This window comes from Cyclopterus lumpus, chromosome 3 (assembly GCF_009769545.1).
Source record: "Cyclopterus lumpus isolate fCycLum1 chromosome 3, fCycLum1.pri, whole genome shotgun sequence".
Taxonomy (NCBI): Eukaryota; Metazoa; Chordata; class Actinopteri; order Perciformes; family Cyclopteridae; genus Cyclopterus; species Cyclopterus lumpus.
The window spans coordinates 3,644,895-3,663,292 of NC_046968.1; the positions used below are offsets into that span (position 1 = coordinate 3,644,895).

An 18,398-nucleotide genomic window follows, 5' to 3' on the forward strand; every position below is an offset into this window, starting at 1 on the left:
TTATTGAGAGTGCATTTGGGAACCTAATGATGTGCGAGACAGGGTCGATATAATAAAAGACCCACCTTAGTTGATACTGTACTTCTGTGGTAGAAATTAGCAATCAATCAAAGTACCAAAAAGCTAAAGGGAAAGGCGGGAATGTCCAAGAAATAGATTCACTCCAGGTAGTTCTCTCATTTATTTGCAGTTAGTTTAAACCAAAAAAAACAACAACAAAAAAAGACTAAAAATATCAGACACGGACAAATTGGTTATACATGCATATACACTCACACATGAATTGTGCTTCGACATATGTTACAATAGATATTAGTCACAACTTGCAGTGTTTTCTTGCTGTAAATACAACATGGCAACAGGTGGCACCAGGACATCTCATGAGGGGCATCTTCACATGTGACATCCGGTTGCAAAGAGATTCAGATGACAAAAACAACGTTGAGGCCGACACAGGCTCTGACAATCTATCACTGAGTATCAACGCTAACCCTACGTACACACACAAAGTATAAGGTTTGGTCAAAAGGGAAATGTGCAGTCTTTTCCCTCAAAAGAGCGAGTCACATCCCGGAAAAGAAGTAATACAAATGTCTTTGTGGTCTGGCTTCCTTCCAGATAGCGAGATAGGTCCATATCAATGTTTTCTAGAACATTACATAATGAATTAAACTGAAGACATTGTGAACGTCAATAGGTTACTGGTTCCTTGTGGGCCGATAAAAACCCTTTCAACACATTAAATGCATTTTTGACCTCACAGTGATTATACATCACTGCAATTAAAATTTAAAAAAGAAGAAGAATACATTCTACCAGTCTGGGTTGAGGGTTTGATTCATATATTTAGCAAGGGGGAGTATTTGACACATTGATGTGTGCCGACCACACTCGTGACTCCACCGTTCAGTCCGCAGCACATTTACTTTCCTCAAAGTGGTATCCTGTCACTCCCACGTATGTATGTATGTATGTGTGTGTGTGTGTATGTATGTATGTATGTATTAATTATGTATGTATGTATGTATTATGTAATGTTTGCATGTATGTATTAATGTATGTATGTATCTATGTGTGTATGTACAGTATGTATGTATTAATGTATGTATGTTTTTTTGCAGCTTTATATAAATACAAAACATTATTCAGTCTTTTGTGCTTGAAAAGTTAAAGAGTTGCTGTTTGAATTGTATGACGATTGGAAAAACTCAAAAGGAGCTGGAGAGGACAATATAAGGCAGGGTGCTCTGACTGTCACAGTGGTGCCATTGAGCAAGACACTGCTTCATGAGTCATCAAATGCTGAAAATGTGTCCCCTTAAGTAAGAAGCTTTACGATTCCTCGATTCCCATTTTTTCCAAGATGCAGTTTCATTGACGGCACACGTACTTGTGCCGCTACACTTTAAAGATTATCTTTTTAGTTTCAGTGCACAACTTCGAAAATCTAATAAATATAGCTGAGTATCTCGACGATATGCAAAGGTGCGAATGGCTTTTGTAGTAAATAAAAGAAAAAGAAAAGCATAATAAGAATTATGTCAAGAGCGACGGGGGATTCGGTCCGAGGGAACTCTGTGAGCTGACATCAGCAAACTTCCCCACTTTGCAAATGATCCAAAATGCATTCATTCGAAAAGTGGGGCAAAAAAAAAGAAAAAGAGAAAACGCTGTTTACAGAGTTTAATCGCGGTTATTTAAACATGCATTGATATTTCTTTGTGGCCACTGGGGTGCAGCATACGCAAGATGAAAGCACAACACTGACATGTCATCCCTTTTCAAAGTGTAACTTCTGTATTTTTTTTGGACAGTTTTTGTGTCTACGTGACTAACTAACAGTCTTTGAAATTGGACCGGTATTGAGTGAGAACGTAAGTGCTCATTCTTTCCACTGACAGGCTCAAATCGTTATAAGTATCTGACAACACTATGGAAAGAACCCCACAGTGAAAAAAACACCCTTTTCTTTTGCTTTTGATTCATCCGGTCTGTTTGTTAACATCGTGTCTTGCTCGGGGAGACGTCTCGTTCCGAAATCTAATGAGAGGAAACGCGACTGAGAGCTTGATGGGTTGGAATGCAGAAAGCATAGCTAAGTGTTATTTCAAAGATGTTCAATGTTTGATGGTTTTTGCTCATTTTTACAATGTGGACGTGAAGCAAGATGGCAGAAGAAGACTTTTTCTTGAGAGAGACTTGTTCAGACACAACAACAAACCCAAAGGAAAGGGTTTTATTTCTCTGTAGGGTTCTTTCTGTGATGTTTATAGACATTCTGAACCTGTCAGTGGCAAAGACGAGCTCTTTCAGCAAACGTACATTGCCGTTGAAGAGTTGCCCTGAGCGGTCACGTTGCAGCCCGTTTAGCATCTGCAGAGTTCTCCTTCAATACTGAGCCCATTTGGTTGTCCTCATCAGTCACTAAGACATAACAACATGGGTCCAGGTTGAAAAATACCTTTAAGTCCATGAGCCGAACTTGTTCAAACATGAATCCTGATATTGCTCTTTGTTGGATGTGTACATAATTGTTTGCAAGTGGGGATTTTATATGGCGATCAACAGCTTGTTCTGCTGTGGCAAAAAAATAAATAAATAGAAATCGTTACATACAGCTTTAAGAGACACTTAAGGAGGGGAGACGAAACGTGACATTGCTTTGTGTTTGTGCTGTAAATCTCGCCAATTGCAGCTTTAAGAATTCCAGTTCATTGGAATGGGTAATAATGTGACTTGTGCTTCTGGGAGTTAATGCCAGTGAGCACTCTTAGGCAGTTTGTTCACACTCACAAATGTAACAAATGTAGCGAGCCAAGTGGCGCTCGTGAACAAGAGAGTAGTACAAATCAACAGGCCGCTCGACACAGCAGGTCTTCCTGCCGTTAGTCCCAACAAGCCGGCGACCATGTCGCATATTTAAAAAAGTACATCAATAAATTCTTGCGTTTCTATATAATTGTGCAAAAAAAAAAAAAAAAGAAGGCTTCTGAGCTTTTATGGCAGGAGAGAGGTCCTCCTCTTGAGTCGTGTCTCACCGGTCCAGTACCAGGAGGTAATTCTTCTCAGCGGGACCATTTGGACGGAGGCTGTCTTCAATACGAAAGCTGCATTTGTGTCCCGAGGTGGCAGGTATAATAAAGATTATACTATTCAATATTAGGTTTCAGGTGGTGTTTGGCTCCATTTCCTTAGACATCCCGAACGACGATGGCATTGACAAGTATTTTCCCCAGTCAGGTGAAACCAATGGCTTGTTCCCCTCAAAAACAGTACATCCAATAAATAACGCGTGGTGATCATCATACATCTTGGTATAGTTGCTGGATTTTTATGAGGGTAAATGGTAAAAGGAAGCAAACAACCAGTTTTTAATGTGTAGGGATTCTAACGTGAACACGTCAACGTTTCAGTTTTAACTGTCAGCTAATTCCTGCAAATATTTCCACACACCATGAATACAGCAAATGCGTTGCCGATTATTAAGAACTGATCACTCGCTAATGGATAGCTGTCTGAACCTTTTACCAGCCAGGTAGCTGAGTAGCTTGTGTTACATGTTGTACACGGGCGCCACGTTGGCCTCTCGCTCTTTGCGCTTTTTCTCCCAGAACACGGCGTGCGTGGCGGGCCGCGAGCGGGGCTGCGCCGGGCTCTGATTGGCCGACGGGAGGGAGGTGCAGTTGTCCTGGTTGTGGTTGTCGCGCGCCGCAAGCCTTTTGCCCTGCTCCTCCTTCATGAAGAGCTCCACCATGAGGATCTTCTCCTTGTGGATCTGGAGGCTGATGTCTTTGGGGATGTCCGGGATCAACCAGTCCACGAAGTCGCTCATCAGCATCACCACGTTCTGCACAGTAGACAGAGAGCAGATTGGAACGCCTCTCAAGGGAACACACTGTTGAAGCATATGGCACAGGTTCTCCAGTCTAGGAGATGCAGACTTGTGTCAGGAGTCAACAAGCTGACGCTGTAATGACACAGCCAGCTCATCTAAAAGCTACCTTGAGCCGGCAAAAGCTAATGGTCATACAGACCGTGAGCTTTAAAGCTCCAGAGTGTACTGAAGCGATTGTTGTTCCATGTTTTATACACGTTTCCTTTGGAAGAGGAGAATGTGTTTTTTCGTCTCAGAGACTAAATGGATTTATTATTGATTTGTAAAACTCTTAGGTTTGCAGCGAAAGAACTGGATGTGATAACATTAGCTAGCCTAGCTGTTTCCCTCTTTTTAACCAGAGCTATCCCAGTTAGTCAAGCGTAATATATAGATATATAAATATGTCTATATGTATACTTTAAGTCATGAATCAGTGAAAACAAAGATTTGTTTACCTTTTATATTCTTATATTTAGATTATTTTTTCTTAATATTTACAAGTAATACAGAAAATTCCTTTTTGGAAAATGAACGGATTAACTCCTGACTATCAATAGTAAATTACAGTTATGAGGTTAAATATTTAGTCTCTCAAAATGTCTTATAATTATGGCTTTAAATGCCATAAGTTAATTATTAAAAGTGCATCAATTCACAGTTTGACCTACAAAGTCAAATCTCTGAAATTACAAAATTACAAAAATGTAAGTAGTGGGGACCCCACAGGAGTGTACAAATCTACTTGTCAGTGCTCTGTGTTGGACAAAACGGGAAGGTGACCTGGTGGGAATGGGCATCCAAACACAAAAGCGTTACACAATCAGTGAGGGGAACAACAGGAGCAAAGGACAAAAATCGACAAAAAATAGAGAATAAGGTCCAAAGATGGTAAAAAACATACAATAGAACCCATGTGGCCCCATTTAGATTGAGCACCATCTTTAAAGCAACAGCAGATAAATAGCAAACAGGACCGGTGGAAGTTTTATTTTGAAGGGGAACAGTTTGTTGTCTTGTTTGGAAGTCAATCTCGCCATGGAAATGAATGGAGGAGAAGCAGGCAGCCTGTTTCTCTTTATTACATGCAACTCCACAGGGCCTGGTGATTCACTCAGAGGCCATTCATTCATCTAATATACATGAGTTGTTTGTGTGTTTGTTTGCTTTGCCTGCATAAAATATGAATGGTGAAAGTGAGCAACACGCGAGCAAAAGCATGTCGAGGCGTGCCGCATGTGTGCTTCTAAGTTAATATCTGTGTGCTGTTCCAAACCTGAAAGACAACAACAAAGGCAAGGCGGGCGGCCAGGACGGCCCAGAACTCCTTCGACAGTTCATAAGGTGCGCTGGACGAGGGGGGCTCTCTGTAGTCCTTATACCTGCAGACAGAGAGACACGTTTCAAAAGGTTTCATTAATGCTTTAAGTTGGTCCATTTGTTCTCATGGATCATCAATACTTTACTTTACAAAAGGTAAAGTAGACGTGATAAGTAATAGTTTTGGGCTTGAGAATGATGAACAAATTTAAAATCAGTCCAGCTCTACAGCAGCTACTCCGTCCATATTTTCTAAACAGGAAAACTGAATCGGATGGTTAAAGGAGCATTCAAGCTGACATTTTATCCAAACTTTGTGAGTGGTAGTTCCCAAAGTCAGTCTCCCTTTTTAATGAAAAAATTACAATGAAAAAAACGTTGCAACCGACTGAAACTTCTTCTTCTAGAACTACAGTGGCTGAACACAAAAACACCAATGAACCTCTCTGGAGCCAATGTTTGGTTTGTCCGCTCTGGGCTACTGTAGAAACATGGCGGTGCGACATGGCGGACTCCGTGAGGAGGAGACCCGCTCCCTGTCCCGATAAACACAAAGATAACATACTTATTAATACTGTATTACGTTTCTGCCAATAGATCCCTCGAAATGCTACACACTGGCCCTTTAAATATTTCTTTGGAACAACTATCAATGTCTACATTAGAGGAACAGCTTCAGTAAAGGCTGGGTTGCTATTCTATATAGTAATGGTTAAAAGCCATAAAGACAACACTGTAAGTGTGGATGGGGTACAAAATGTTCAAAGGTGAAAAACCAAACCATGAATACATGATGGGGTAAGGCCCCCATTACCGTGAAGCCCCGCAGTTTAACCCCGAGGGAGAACGGGAAGGCTGTAAGCGTTTGCCACAGGAGAGGCGCTCCGTTGGAAAAAATGTGAGCTGCCCTCTCTTGGTTGTTGAATGAAAGATGGTTAAAAGGTTTAACAGCAAGTTTGGCTCTAGAAGTAAAAAACATACCTATAGTTGTAGTTAGGAAGAAAGCCTCTCAGTTTGATAAGTCTCTCAGTTTGATAACTTTTGGGAGATATATTTGTTATGAATTTGTAAAAAACTATGACATTGTATTGTGAGGAATGTGTGCCATACTCCTATGGCTGCATGTTTAACGTATTTTGTATGTTAATGTCTTATCGTTTTTTGTTTTGTTTTTGTTGATGTATTTGATAAAATGTATGATCTTACATATATGCATGATGTATTAAATGTATACAAATCAATTACATTTGTCCTTTTTAAGTGAACCTTTACCTGCAGACGTCTACCTTGTAGCCCAGGTGCATGGGCTGGAGAGGGTCGGTGCCCGGCTGGAAGTCACTGACGTTGAAGTAAGACAGAGTGTGATTGACGAAGCCGTGCATGGTGCCGTCCAGGCTGTACATGTACTGGTAGACCAGCCGTGGGATGAAGTCCGAGGTGAAGGAGATGACGAAGGCCTGGGGGACGAAGAAGGGCTCGTCAGCTCTGTCTTCATGACATCAAAACAAAGTGACCGTACCGACACAAGACTTACATTGACGATGACCGCTACCTTGCTGAGGCCTCTCAGGAGGTTGTACCAGATGCCTGCAGAAAGACGGAAAGCAACTGTCAGCTTCAACGCTTCCATGTAGAGTCAGTGATTAGCAGCCACCACTAGATGGCACAATCACAGAGGTGGAAAGACTTCCTTGTGTGTTGTGTTGTATGAATGTTACCTTTTTACTGTTAGGTGCAATAACTATAAACTAATCTCTTGTATTAATGCTGAACGATCCTCCTGCAGAAATGTGTCTTGCTACTTCAGTGACTTCCTTCTCAATCTTTTAATCAACTTTTATCAACCATTTCTGCATTAATGGGTCTTCTTCGTTTGTCATTTTTGCAACTCCCTCCTGGCAGGTCTACCTGCTAATGCCATTCGACCTCTACAGCTCATCCAGAATGCAGCTGCTCGACTGGTCTTCAACCTACCGAAATTTACCCACACTACTCCGCTCCTCCGCGACCTTCACTGGTTACCGGTGGCCGCCCGCATCCGCTTCAAAACATTGGTACTTGCGTACCGTGCTGCGAACAGATCGGGTCCGGTCTACATCCAGGACATGGTCAAAAAGTACACCCCAGCTCGTTCACTTCGCTCGGCTTCTGCCAATCGGCTTGTAGCTCCTTCACTTCGAGCTAAACACTCAACAAAATCACGACTGTTTGCTGTGCTGGCTCCTCATTGGTGGAACGAGCTCCCCATTGACATCAGGACAGCAGAAAGTCTCTACATCTTCCGTCGCAAACTAAAAACGCATCTTTTTCGACTATACCTTGAATAGGGAAGGTAGAGCCGTAGTAGCACTCTAGTAGCACTTAAATGTCCCTTACCGATAGCACTTTGTTGTTTAGCACTTTAGTAGCACTTAAATGGCACTTACGGATAGTACTCTGTAGTTTAACGTTATTGAAGAAATTGTACTTGCTTGAATCTTGTTGTTCTGAGTTTGGACTCATGGTTTAATGCACTTATTGTAAGTCGCTTTGGATAAAAGCGTCAGCTAAATGACATGTAATGCAATGTAATGTAATTTTTAACTCCTATTTTGTTTTGCTCCAATCAATTTTGCCTGATTAATTATTGTTTTTGTGCCCTACAAATAAATAAAACATATTATTATGATTTAAAGGGGACATAACATGCTCATTTCCAGGTTCACACTTGTATTTGGGTTTTTACTAGAACGTGTTTAAGTGCTTTTCAAAAAATAAACTCATTATTTTGCTCATACTATCCGTTTGAATATACCTGTATTCACCCTCTGTCTGAAAGGCTCCGTTTTAGTGTGTTTCAACAGTATTACGTTGCTAGGAAACAGCTTGGATCCATGTTTACTTCCTGTCAGCTGATGTCATTCACATACACTGCAACCAAGGAATGCATAAATATATTTTCCTTGAATGTAACCATGAACAAACTGGGACATTAAGAATGTTTAAAACTGTGATATGGTTTATATTAATTTAATAAAACAAAATGAAAATCTTGTTATTTTAGCACCTTCAGTTAAAGGATAGATGAACACTTTTTCAAGTCTGTCTTCAAGCCATATTCACATGCACGTTGAAAACAGTCTGAGGTAGTTTCATCTCTGCTGCTGAGAGCCCACACAGAGAGAATTAATTGCATATCTTCTTTCATCTTGCTCCAAGCTCTTCTCTTGGATTGTTTTACCCAGAAAACAACTAGCAGGTAAATCAACTTCTAATTTCAGTCGGGTTGGTGGACACCCACCAATGTCTTTGGCTTTGGCTGCAATCGGCCGGCGCAGCTCCATGACGAACTTCTTGGCGTCAAGGCGAATCTCGATGATGTTATTCAGAAGAGCGAAGAGCGGAGCCAGAGGGAAGGACGCCACGAAAAGAGTCACCATCCCGAACTGGATGACTGGAGACACAGACAAGAGGAGAAATTAGCAGAAGTTACTGGATGAGCCCATTGTAATCTTTTATTCTAAAAGGAAGACTGACTGTTGGCACTACCACCCACCAAGTTTGGGTAGAATGTGTGGTGCCAAAAATCAGCTTGAATGCTCCTTCAACCATCCGTTTAAGTTTTTCTGTCAAAAAATATAGCCGTAGTAGCTGCTGTACAGCTCGACTGCTGAGATTTGTTCAGAGTTGGCGCTCCGGGAACTGCAGTAGCGGCAGAAATCTTGAGTTAATTAAAACCGCTTTTGTTATTCTTTGGTCACTCGGGAGCAGAAAAACACACAAAAAATATAACATCTGACATTGTATCACCCTTAAAAGCTGTTATGGCTAACATGTTGGCAAGCAGTTGCCTATTTACCCTATTTATTGTAGAGCTAACAAAGCGGGCAGCTAACGCAACTAAACTCCAAGCAGGACCGACAGATTCTGTTCAGAGGAAGCGTTACACTGTCAACAAGAAGCGTTACACGGTGAACTGCAGATGCCTATATTTTGAAATATCGTTTGAGACGCGCAAGACACATCCGATACACTTGTGGTCTCGACAGAGGTCAATTATGGGCTGTGTTCATTTAATTGAACATTACAGCAGCGGTCGTTGCAGATACACCTGGTGGTCATACTGTTTTGGTGGTTTGGTGTCTTCACCCCAAGCGATTCCTTTCACATTATGCATCCATTGTTAATGTAAAAATATTGAAATATATGAAATATAATCAATATACGAAGACAATACATCTCACGCAAGGCATCAACTAGTTTGCCACACCTGACCGACCCATGTGACAATTACATCTATCAATGCTGAGCCCTTTGACAAGCGATTTGTTCTGTCCCGCAGCTCTGTTCAGAGAAGAGGGCGGACACTTCCCTCTAACACTACATCTTGCATAACGCATCTTTAAATGTGTAGATCGTGTGCACAGAAACTTGCAGTAAAAAAACATTTGTGAGACGCAGCAGTTGGATTTACACTGGATGACCATCAGAGAGACGCTCTGCCGGTCACAGCTATACATGGAATGTAGCACTTTCTCTGAAATGATAAAGATGCTCTGCCGGTCACAGCCATACATGGAATGTAGCACTTTCTCTGAAACGATAAATATTGAACTAGGACACGAAGAAGTGAGAGTGCTGAGCTTCAAGCAGCTTTAATCATCTCTCTCAGTCGTATAGTTATAAGTTTCCGCCAGCCTCTATCATCTCCTTCCCTCATGGGATGAAATGCCAAACGATATAGATCCAAAAAGAGCAATTACACGACCGCAACAGCCATGAGCGCTGACCTGCCAAATGAGAAGCCAGTCACTTTAATCTACTTATCTTCATTAAACACACACGTGCTCTGGCACGGACAGAAATCTCCGGTGCACATGAAGCATGACCTATCCAAGGTTTCCACATCACTGATTGCGTGGTGTGTAATTTGATATATATATTTGTTCATTAAATCAAAGGTCAACCAAAGTGTACCTCAACAAGGACAGACGTATAGCAGGAGCAAAAACAGAGGAGTGACTGAATGTGTTTGTTGTAACTTGGTACATAGAAGGTGACATTTAAGTGATTGTTTCAAAGTGCCTGCAGCCATTATGCACGTTAGGTTTGACCTCAGCAGGAAGAGCTCCCCGAACTGGGTGTTAAAAAGGCTGATATTCCCACAGGCATTTCTCATGGATCTACTTTGAGTCAGGCTAGAAGAGAGCCCTCTGACAGAAGAGATGAGGATTATTCGCTGTTAGCGAACATCAGGGAAGCATGAAAATGTATAACTGAGGAGGAAGAGCAGCATCAACAAGGATACAACTACAAACCTCCCCTGAAGACAGATGTAGTTTTTACAGATGTTCAGGCTCACATGTTAAAGTAAAACCAGGCTTAGGGTGTGGAAGGTTCTGATAGTCCCCTAAATTCCCACCCACAAAGGAACCCCTGTGATATAAATGGGCCCTTGGGAGAACCCCCATGGTGGGTTCTAGATGAAACCTTGGAATATAAAAGGGCTCTCGGTAGAACCCCCATGGTGCGTTCTCGATGAGACCTTGGAATATAAAAGGTTCTTGGTAGAAAAGCCAGGGTGGGTTCTCGATGAAACCCTTGGATATAAAGGGGTTCTTGGAACAACTAAGGGTTGGGTTGGGTTCTTATTACCAACCTTAGAAGGTGGAAAGATTCTGGATAGAACCTCTAGAGATGGTCCTGGGTGGAACCATTAAACAATAGAAGGGTTCTCTGTATAACCTCTCATAGGGTGGAACCCTGATAAAGGTTCTACCAGGAACCAAAACCTCCACCTCCACTCAACACAAGCCAAAGAACCCCATATGGTTCTATATGGATCCTGTATGGTTTATTGCCTTAATTTCTAGAAATGTATAGGAAAAATTCAAAATTGAAAAAACTTTCAATAACCTGTACAGACCAATCGAATCACAAAAGAGCAGCATGTCTTGTATGTTTGCGGGTGTGTGCCTTGTGTGTTGACTCACTCATCTCCATGTACTCAGGACTGAGGCCAACGAAAGGACCCAGGATGTGGTCTTTCTCGTGGCGCTGCAGAGATTTGTTCACCTCCTCCTCCATATCCGACTTCCTCCTCCGGAGCAGTTTCTTCAGCTTCCTGCACGGACCAGAAGCCAATCATTTAGACTCAGAGAGGTGTTTCTGTAATTCAGCCCACCCTTATTGATGGGAATGAGGTGGACAAAATAATTGAAAAAAAACATCTCTTTTTAAAACTCAATACAGTACAATTCATTGTTATAACATTTGTTGTGAAATACATTTATTTGTGATATTTTTCATTGTGAAACATGGCAACTGGATTATTGGTGGTTAGTTGAAGCTAAACTAATTTGATTATCTGTCATTGTTGGACTTGTGCTTTTGGTTTTGTATGTGATGAACAGTTGGAACCAAACACACACCACCATTACAGTGTACTGTATGAACCAAGCAAGATAGAGAAAACTGCAGGTTGACAGACTTCGGCAAGGTGTAGTTGAGTAATTGGACGCAAAGCGCTGCCTTGGCGCATGCCCCCATACCTGACCTGAGTTGAGTTCCCAGGTAAGTCTGTCTGCATACCAGACAGGTGTTGCAATGAATCAGCGCCTGTACATGTACAACTGAGTGGGTGTGCATAATTTGCTCTGTGGCTTGCCAAACCCACGTAATGTTTTGTGTGTGTCAGCATCATGAGAGTGTGTGTACGTTTGAGCATGTCGGGTGTATGCTCTGCACTCACGGTATGCCGATCTCAAACAAGTTGTTCTGGATGAGCTGCTTGCCCAGCATAGTGATGCACAACTGGATGCACAGCTCCATGAGGCAGCCGGCATGGGCACACTGGAGGGAGAGGAAGTGAACAAGTGTCAGAAAGGGAAGTCAAGAGTGAGGTGGCCGAGCGCGGGGGGATGGAGGGAGGGAGTTTGAAGCGTTGACAGTGGGGAGTGAAAAGTAAGCAAGCAAGAGAAACTGACCACAGCGAAATTGCAATTAAAAGAAGAAAAAAAAGAAAAGCACCTCACTTCATGGGCTCTCAAAAGGAGAAATTAATTTAAAAAATGACCACCTACTTATAGCTCTCTCGCTCGGACCACGTCAATCTTGTTCATTTTGATCTACACATCTCAGGTTTCGGTTTAGATGCTATTACGCTCACAAACGCTCTGTTCTTTGTACCCATACATCTGATCCCTGATCAGCTCAACCACTGAATGATCTGCATGGGTGAGAGAGCAACCAACATGTCTACCGCCATGTGAGTCCATCTAAGCAAAGCTTTAAAGGATGTGTCTGGTGAAATTCTTTTTTTCTTATCTTCGACTATTCTCATGCCTAATAGGTCTTCTTCCTGTTGCTGTTGCACTTGATGACATGTTGCTTCATTACCATGAACATACACACTGTAGTTTATGTCGACTCAATTCCACAAACACCGTCCTGCCGCCACAAATGAAGACGCTATTTCCTCCCATTTGATTAACGTCTGTTACAAACTACAGTGTATAATAGGGTTTATGTCTTCAGAAGGAACCAATGTGCTTGAGGCTGAGTGCCACAACAAACTATTAAGACACTGAGGATTAACGCAGTTCTTGTTAACATATAAAAACACAGAATAAATCACACTGTGCTCAGTGTTAATTACCTCTTCCATTCGGTACGATCCAACGACGTACAGGTAGTTTCCCGGCCGCCCAACAAGCCTGTGAACCAAACACATGAGATAAGGAAAGCTGCTAGCATATGATAGTGTGTTGGATAACAGTCTCCCTGCCATTTCTTGGAGACAAATATGCCCAAAAACACGAGCATAGAGAAGTCATGGTTTTACCTGCCCCTGAAAAAGGCCAAATAGACGATGGGTGTGAATGCGTTGACGAACTTCAGGACAAAGGTTTTGAAGATGAGACGCTCTTCGTAGCTCTTGTCCGTCTTTGGAACCTCTGAAAAAAAGGTGGCTTGAATATCTCACATACACATGAACACATCCAGTGGCATGAGGTACTATTATAAAACCCCAGTTGCAACTCTCAATAAACCGCGTCATTGAAGGTATTTACTTTTCTGGATGCCTCCTTGTAATTCCCTTCATTATCTTATCATTTGTGTCGGAAACGCTTTTGCCACAAAGATTATCCCACAAAATTCAGAAAATTATACATCTCCTCCTTTTCCCTCATTGGACAATCCAGAAACAAAACAACACACAGTACATTCACAGCAATCTCCTGGGTGAAAGTCCAGTGTTTGCTTGACCCACGCGCCATGCATGGACTACCAGATTCTACATACGTCAGTTGGTCTGACTGTATAATACTGACTTGTGATTTTACATTGGAGTCTAGTAGAAAAAAAAACAGTGCTTCCCAGATGCTAAGGGGTGCCTCGGTGCATCCGGGGGCCACTGTCCAATAGTTGGTATTTGAAGAGTTGGGAGTATAAACAGGTTGAAAAAGTCCGTTCTCAGTTTGTGACCCGGACACAAACACTTGTTTCGGTTACATACTGAACTGTGGTACTGAACGTTCCATTAATGTGAAAAGTCTGCACAGACATTAATCTACACAGTAACGCTCAAACATCCCAGTGAAGAGACAATAAGCAAACAATTGTATTTTTTATTTATTTTAACCACAAACTCTTTTGCTTGTTGTCAGACACTAATGTTTGGTTGTAGGTTCAACTGTGCCTTTTCGGGGTTAACGGTGAAAATGTGCCTCACCCAGTGTGTTGAGCCAGCGGGCGATGGCGCCGTAGATTTCATCCATGATGATGATGACGATGAGATTGATGATGGCGGCAGTGGTCTTGACAGTGGCTCTGATGTTGGACCTCGCTACAGGGTAGTTGCTCATGTGCAGGGCCGCCTTGATGCTAATCCGGTACAGGATGACCCCAAAGACTATGGCAAACGTCACAAGGATCTAAAAAGCAAAGAGAAGAAGGAGATAATCTGGTGAGGATCTGACGCAACGATCAAGGTGAGGAAGAACTTCCTATTTTGACATGGCCAGTTATATTTCGGAAAACTGTCATTTCTATTGCATTTATTTGAATCTGAGAAATAATCACATTAATTGAATGTATTTTTTTTTTAATTACAAAACAATGCCAACATGTATAGTTTGTGTTAAATACTGTTTGTTTGCGTAAGAATCGTTATTGTTCTTTGTGTCTAACAATATTTCTGTGACAAAAATTGCATTATTTATGGCATATTTGTGAGGGGAAGCCGACCGATCAATGTTAAAACTGTGGCTACACATGTGACGTGTTGAAAATGTAAAATATATTGGCCACATGTAAATAACAGCTGTTACTCGACAGACTTTTGCTCCTGAACTTTTCCCACACTGCCGGGATGAAAATATCAATATGCATAGTTGAACTGTTATGTGATGCTACAGAGCGCCGAGTAGACACCAAACAGCACAGGGCACACTGACCAGACAGCAGCCAGAGGTTGCAGCCATTTTAGCTGTTTTTAGCCATCACTGAATAAAAAAACACATGAAATCTTTGCTAAAGGTGCGCTAGTAGGATGTGTATCCATGTGTATTCTCTTCCATAGTGGCTTTAGGCACATCATTTTCACCTCCTTTGAAAGTCCAAATCCTTAAAGCCAAGTGGAAGTTTCTCCCTTTATAGTTCTAAGAAAATATAATAGCCATGCTCGCCCCAACTGTTGAGTTGAATAAAAAAAAGTGTTCAGCTTTGCTTCAAATGTCAGACATTAATTAGAAATAGGGGGGGACGCAACGCTGCAGGGAGACCGCTAAGACTCACCATGAAGCTCATCATGACCACGGTGGTCAGGTAAGCTGGCATTCTGTCGGTACAGGTCAGCTTCACCTTCTCGTCCTGAACACACACACACACACATGCACACACACACACAATTATGTGAGAGACATGAAGAACACAAGAGGAAAGTCTGAAACATTAACCGCATCTCCAGCTGTTTGGACCTATGTGTCATGTCTCTCTGTCAGCAGCTACAGCTCATAATGCTGTGGGCACAAAGCTCACACACACACACACTATGTGGCGGCAGTGGAGCACAGATAATTCAGCCCCTGAGCCATCCTGTCACATTCAAGCCTACTGAGAACTGGGTCAGGAAGCTTAGGAGTGTGTCTGTGTGTGTGTGTGTGTGTGTGTGTGTGTGTGTGTGTATTTGATGAGAAATAAGATGTGACCTTGGTACAAGACAAAAGTCAAAAGGAGGATAATCCAAATGGACAGGCTCATGTTAAATGTCTCGGTGCTTGTAGGACATTGAATCATGTTTCAGTGTTCCATCAGTATTTAAAAGGCCGATGAAGCTGCACTTAGAGTTGATTCCTGCACTAGAGCGTGCCGAGAAAGTTGTAATCCGCTGATGGACAGTGTGTTGTTTCTTAACTGTTGCTGTGTTTGTGCGTATGTATATATTTCTATATTCGATTTTGGTATCGGCAGCATTCTGGTTTCTGTTTGTAGTGAACGTCTGCCGATGATTTAGTTATCTCTATAAACGTATATCGTCACGTGAACGCAGAGGTACCACTCCAACTCCGTTTTTCACGTCTCAATTTGCTAATTGGACTGTAAACAACATTCGGGTCACGGAACACAAAGTCGTTTGGTTGAACCACAGAAATATCGCCCGTTTTCTCAGCAAGTTGAAGAGCAAACTGCCCTGAAATGAATTGAAGCCTCTGATCGTACACTAGGTCTTTTGTTGTGACGGGTTTGTTCACATAGAGCTTTTGTCACAGCCTTGTCTCAAGTGATTCTGACAGAAAAGAAGCCACTTTTTTATGTTTAAGTAATCAACGATGTTCACTAAGTTCCAGGAGATTTAATATCAAGAACGAAAATATTATTTTTACTACATATCTTTGTAAAAATCCTGCATACATAAAACAAGGAAAGACTGTTATAAAGAAGCCACAACTCCCTCAGGCAGGGCAACCCAAAGCCCCGATTACTGATCTCTAAAGGATGACCTTTGCTTGTCTGACTGCAGTATTGCTTCAATCGGTTTTACCTTCGGGGTGGAATGCTCCTGTTTCATTGTCTTTTGCATGACCCGGAACTCGTACTCGGCTCGGTTGTGGTCCTGTAACGAGAAGGAAAAAAATCAGTTTGTATGTTACAGTTACTGCTTACCTAATATGACAATAAACCGTTAGAAAAAATAAACTGATCATTGTGGTTTTTCAGAATGGAGACATAGAAATAAAATGAGCAGCCGGTTTGCGTGAAGCTTTTGCCAAATGGTGTGTTTAATTAGAGTACAGCCGTCAAGAAAAGAGAAAAAAGTGCGTCGACCCAGTAAGCCAAGAGGAATGAGGAGGAAACTGTATCACTAAAAAAGAAAGCTGAGGGGTTAGACAGTCACAAAAAGACCCACAAAAGAAGTCCAATTGTATAGAAGTCTATGAGAAAATGACTCTACTTCTCTCTTGATTTATTCCCTCAGTAAACATTGTAAACATGAGTTCATGGTCTCAATCGCTAGTTTCAAATCTTCTTCAATACAGTATGATATTCATTTAATAAATTATAATAATTTAGAGTAAATAGATGGATAAAGCAGGGAATGCTTCAGGGTGTGGCTACCTTGTGATTGACAGATCGTAACCGTGGCGTTGTTCACTCAAAGAGTTATTTTCAAAGAGTTATTTTTTTCCCGTTAAGTAAAACCATTTTTAAGCCAGTTTTTTGCCAGACAAAATTAGCATCCTAAGTAATATCACAGTTAACGTGAATCCCGGATGCGCCTCGCTAACCATGCTAGCTAGCACTATCTGGTAACTTAGCGTTGCCTATGCTAACGCCACCTGGCCCTGCCGGACCTCACTCTTTGCCAGCTCCGTCCTCTCGTCCAAATATGGTCACATCTGGCACCAGAAAACTAAGATGGCGACGGCTAAAAGAATATCAAACTTTCGACTTGGAAACATGAGCCCACAAAGGTAGCCCACAAAAGTTTAGGGCGTCTACGTCCACTTCTTATACAGTCTGTGAGTTGTCATGGTGAACGGCAAACAGCTATTTGCACATTACTTGGAGACATGGTTGGCAACATGTAGAATCTGCCCTTCCAGCTCTGTTTTGGTCTCCACCAACTCGTGAGAACAATACCTGTTTTTATGGCAGCTAAACGCTTCATGTTGATAAGAGCGGGAAGGCAGAACCAAGACTGTGAAGCTGTAAAAGCAAAACAAGGAGCTTGATGATTCTCTGTGTTTTTTTCATCACTACAAGCGATACATTTAGAATAAAACATCTGTTACTATAAAAATAAGTTTTTAGCTCCGTTTTTCCCTTCAAAATGGTGTACTTGTTACATTGATTCAACCTTTATATAAAGCGCACATTAGAATCAGCTACCCTGCATCTGTCATCTCTTTTGGTCCTGTTACAGCAAAATAAATGTCAGGTATTTGAGAAATGTATGGGTTTTCTATCCAACATGTCCACGTGGGCCCAATAAAAAGTGAGCTGAGAGTGCATGAGCCTGTGTGAGGTTTCTTGTGGGTCAGGACAAAATTTGACAAAAGAAGGTTGCTGCTTTTATTGCACCATTACTCAACAATATTGGAAACTTCAGTCTTAAAGAGCTATAATTATACCAGCTATATCCATTATTAAACAAAAATATTGCATGTAAAGTGCTAGAACATGCAACAAATAAAATGAATTACATTTTGTTTTAAAAAGGGTGCTCAGCCCATGTTTTGCACCCACTTCTTCTATTTAAAGGTATATTAGTTAACTCTGGGTCTTGTGTGTATGGAGGGCACAGTTGTCTCGGGGAAACATAAGAGGAGTAAAGACAAGAGCTATGAGTCAACGGACTGTCCTGTCAAGAATAGCATCATGTTGAGAGTCCACACTAACGAGAGGCCACGGCCACAGCCAGTGTCACGACGAACCTCGGAGACAAAGAGAAAATCTACAGAAAGGAAAAGCAAACAAACAGAAAAACCTGGAGCAAAGAGATGAAGAGAGGGTGTCAAGTGAAAAGACCTGAGGCAGCTTGAGGGAGAGAAAAAAAAGGTTAGTGTTAACGTCTGCAGAACAGATCTATAACCCTCAGGCAAAAAAAAAAAAAAAAAAAAAGAAGAAAAAAAAGGAGAGAAGGTGAGTTAAAGCAAATATAAAGCGAGTCGATCCAAACCTTATGCTCCTCCTGTGAAACACACCACACACACACAAAAAC

General features: G+C 41.7%; 1 protein-coding gene across 3 annotated transcripts in view; it reads right to left on the minus strand.

Moving 5' to 3' along the window:
* Positions 1 to 167: 167 nt before the first annotated feature.
* Positions 168 to 18,398, minus strand: part of ano1a (anoctamin 1, calcium activated chloride channel a) — a 60,065-nt gene continuing 41,834 nt past the window's right edge. For 2 of the 3 annotated variants that reach the window (XM_034556556.1, XM_034556555.1), the window contains exons 14-26: positions 18,357 to 18,368; positions 16,218 to 16,289; positions 14,972 to 15,046; positions 13,908 to 14,109; positions 13,017 to 13,128; positions 12,831 to 12,888; positions 11,925 to 12,025; positions 11,167 to 11,297; positions 8,475 to 8,627; positions 6,729 to 6,781; positions 6,467 to 6,651; positions 5,151 to 5,256; positions 168 to 3,847 (exon numbers count right to left, since the gene is read on the minus strand). In XM_034556556.1, coding sequence (XP_034412447.1) covers positions 3,554 to 3,847; positions 5,151 to 5,256; positions 6,467 to 6,651; positions 6,729 to 6,781; positions 8,475 to 8,627; positions 11,167 to 11,297; positions 11,925 to 12,025; positions 12,831 to 12,888; positions 13,017 to 13,128; positions 13,908 to 14,109; positions 14,972 to 15,046; positions 16,218 to 16,289; positions 18,357 to 18,368 — 1,554 coding nt within the window. In that variant the 3' untranslated portion in view covers positions 168 to 3,553. Of the gene's footprint in view, positions 3,848 to 5,150; positions 5,257 to 6,466; positions 6,652 to 6,728; positions 6,782 to 8,474; positions 8,628 to 11,166; positions 11,298 to 11,924; positions 12,026 to 12,830; positions 12,889 to 13,016; positions 13,129 to 13,907; positions 14,110 to 14,971; positions 15,047 to 16,217; positions 16,290 to 18,356; positions 18,369 to 18,398 lie in introns of those variants that run through there. The other variant, XM_034556557.1, reaches the window with a different exon arrangement.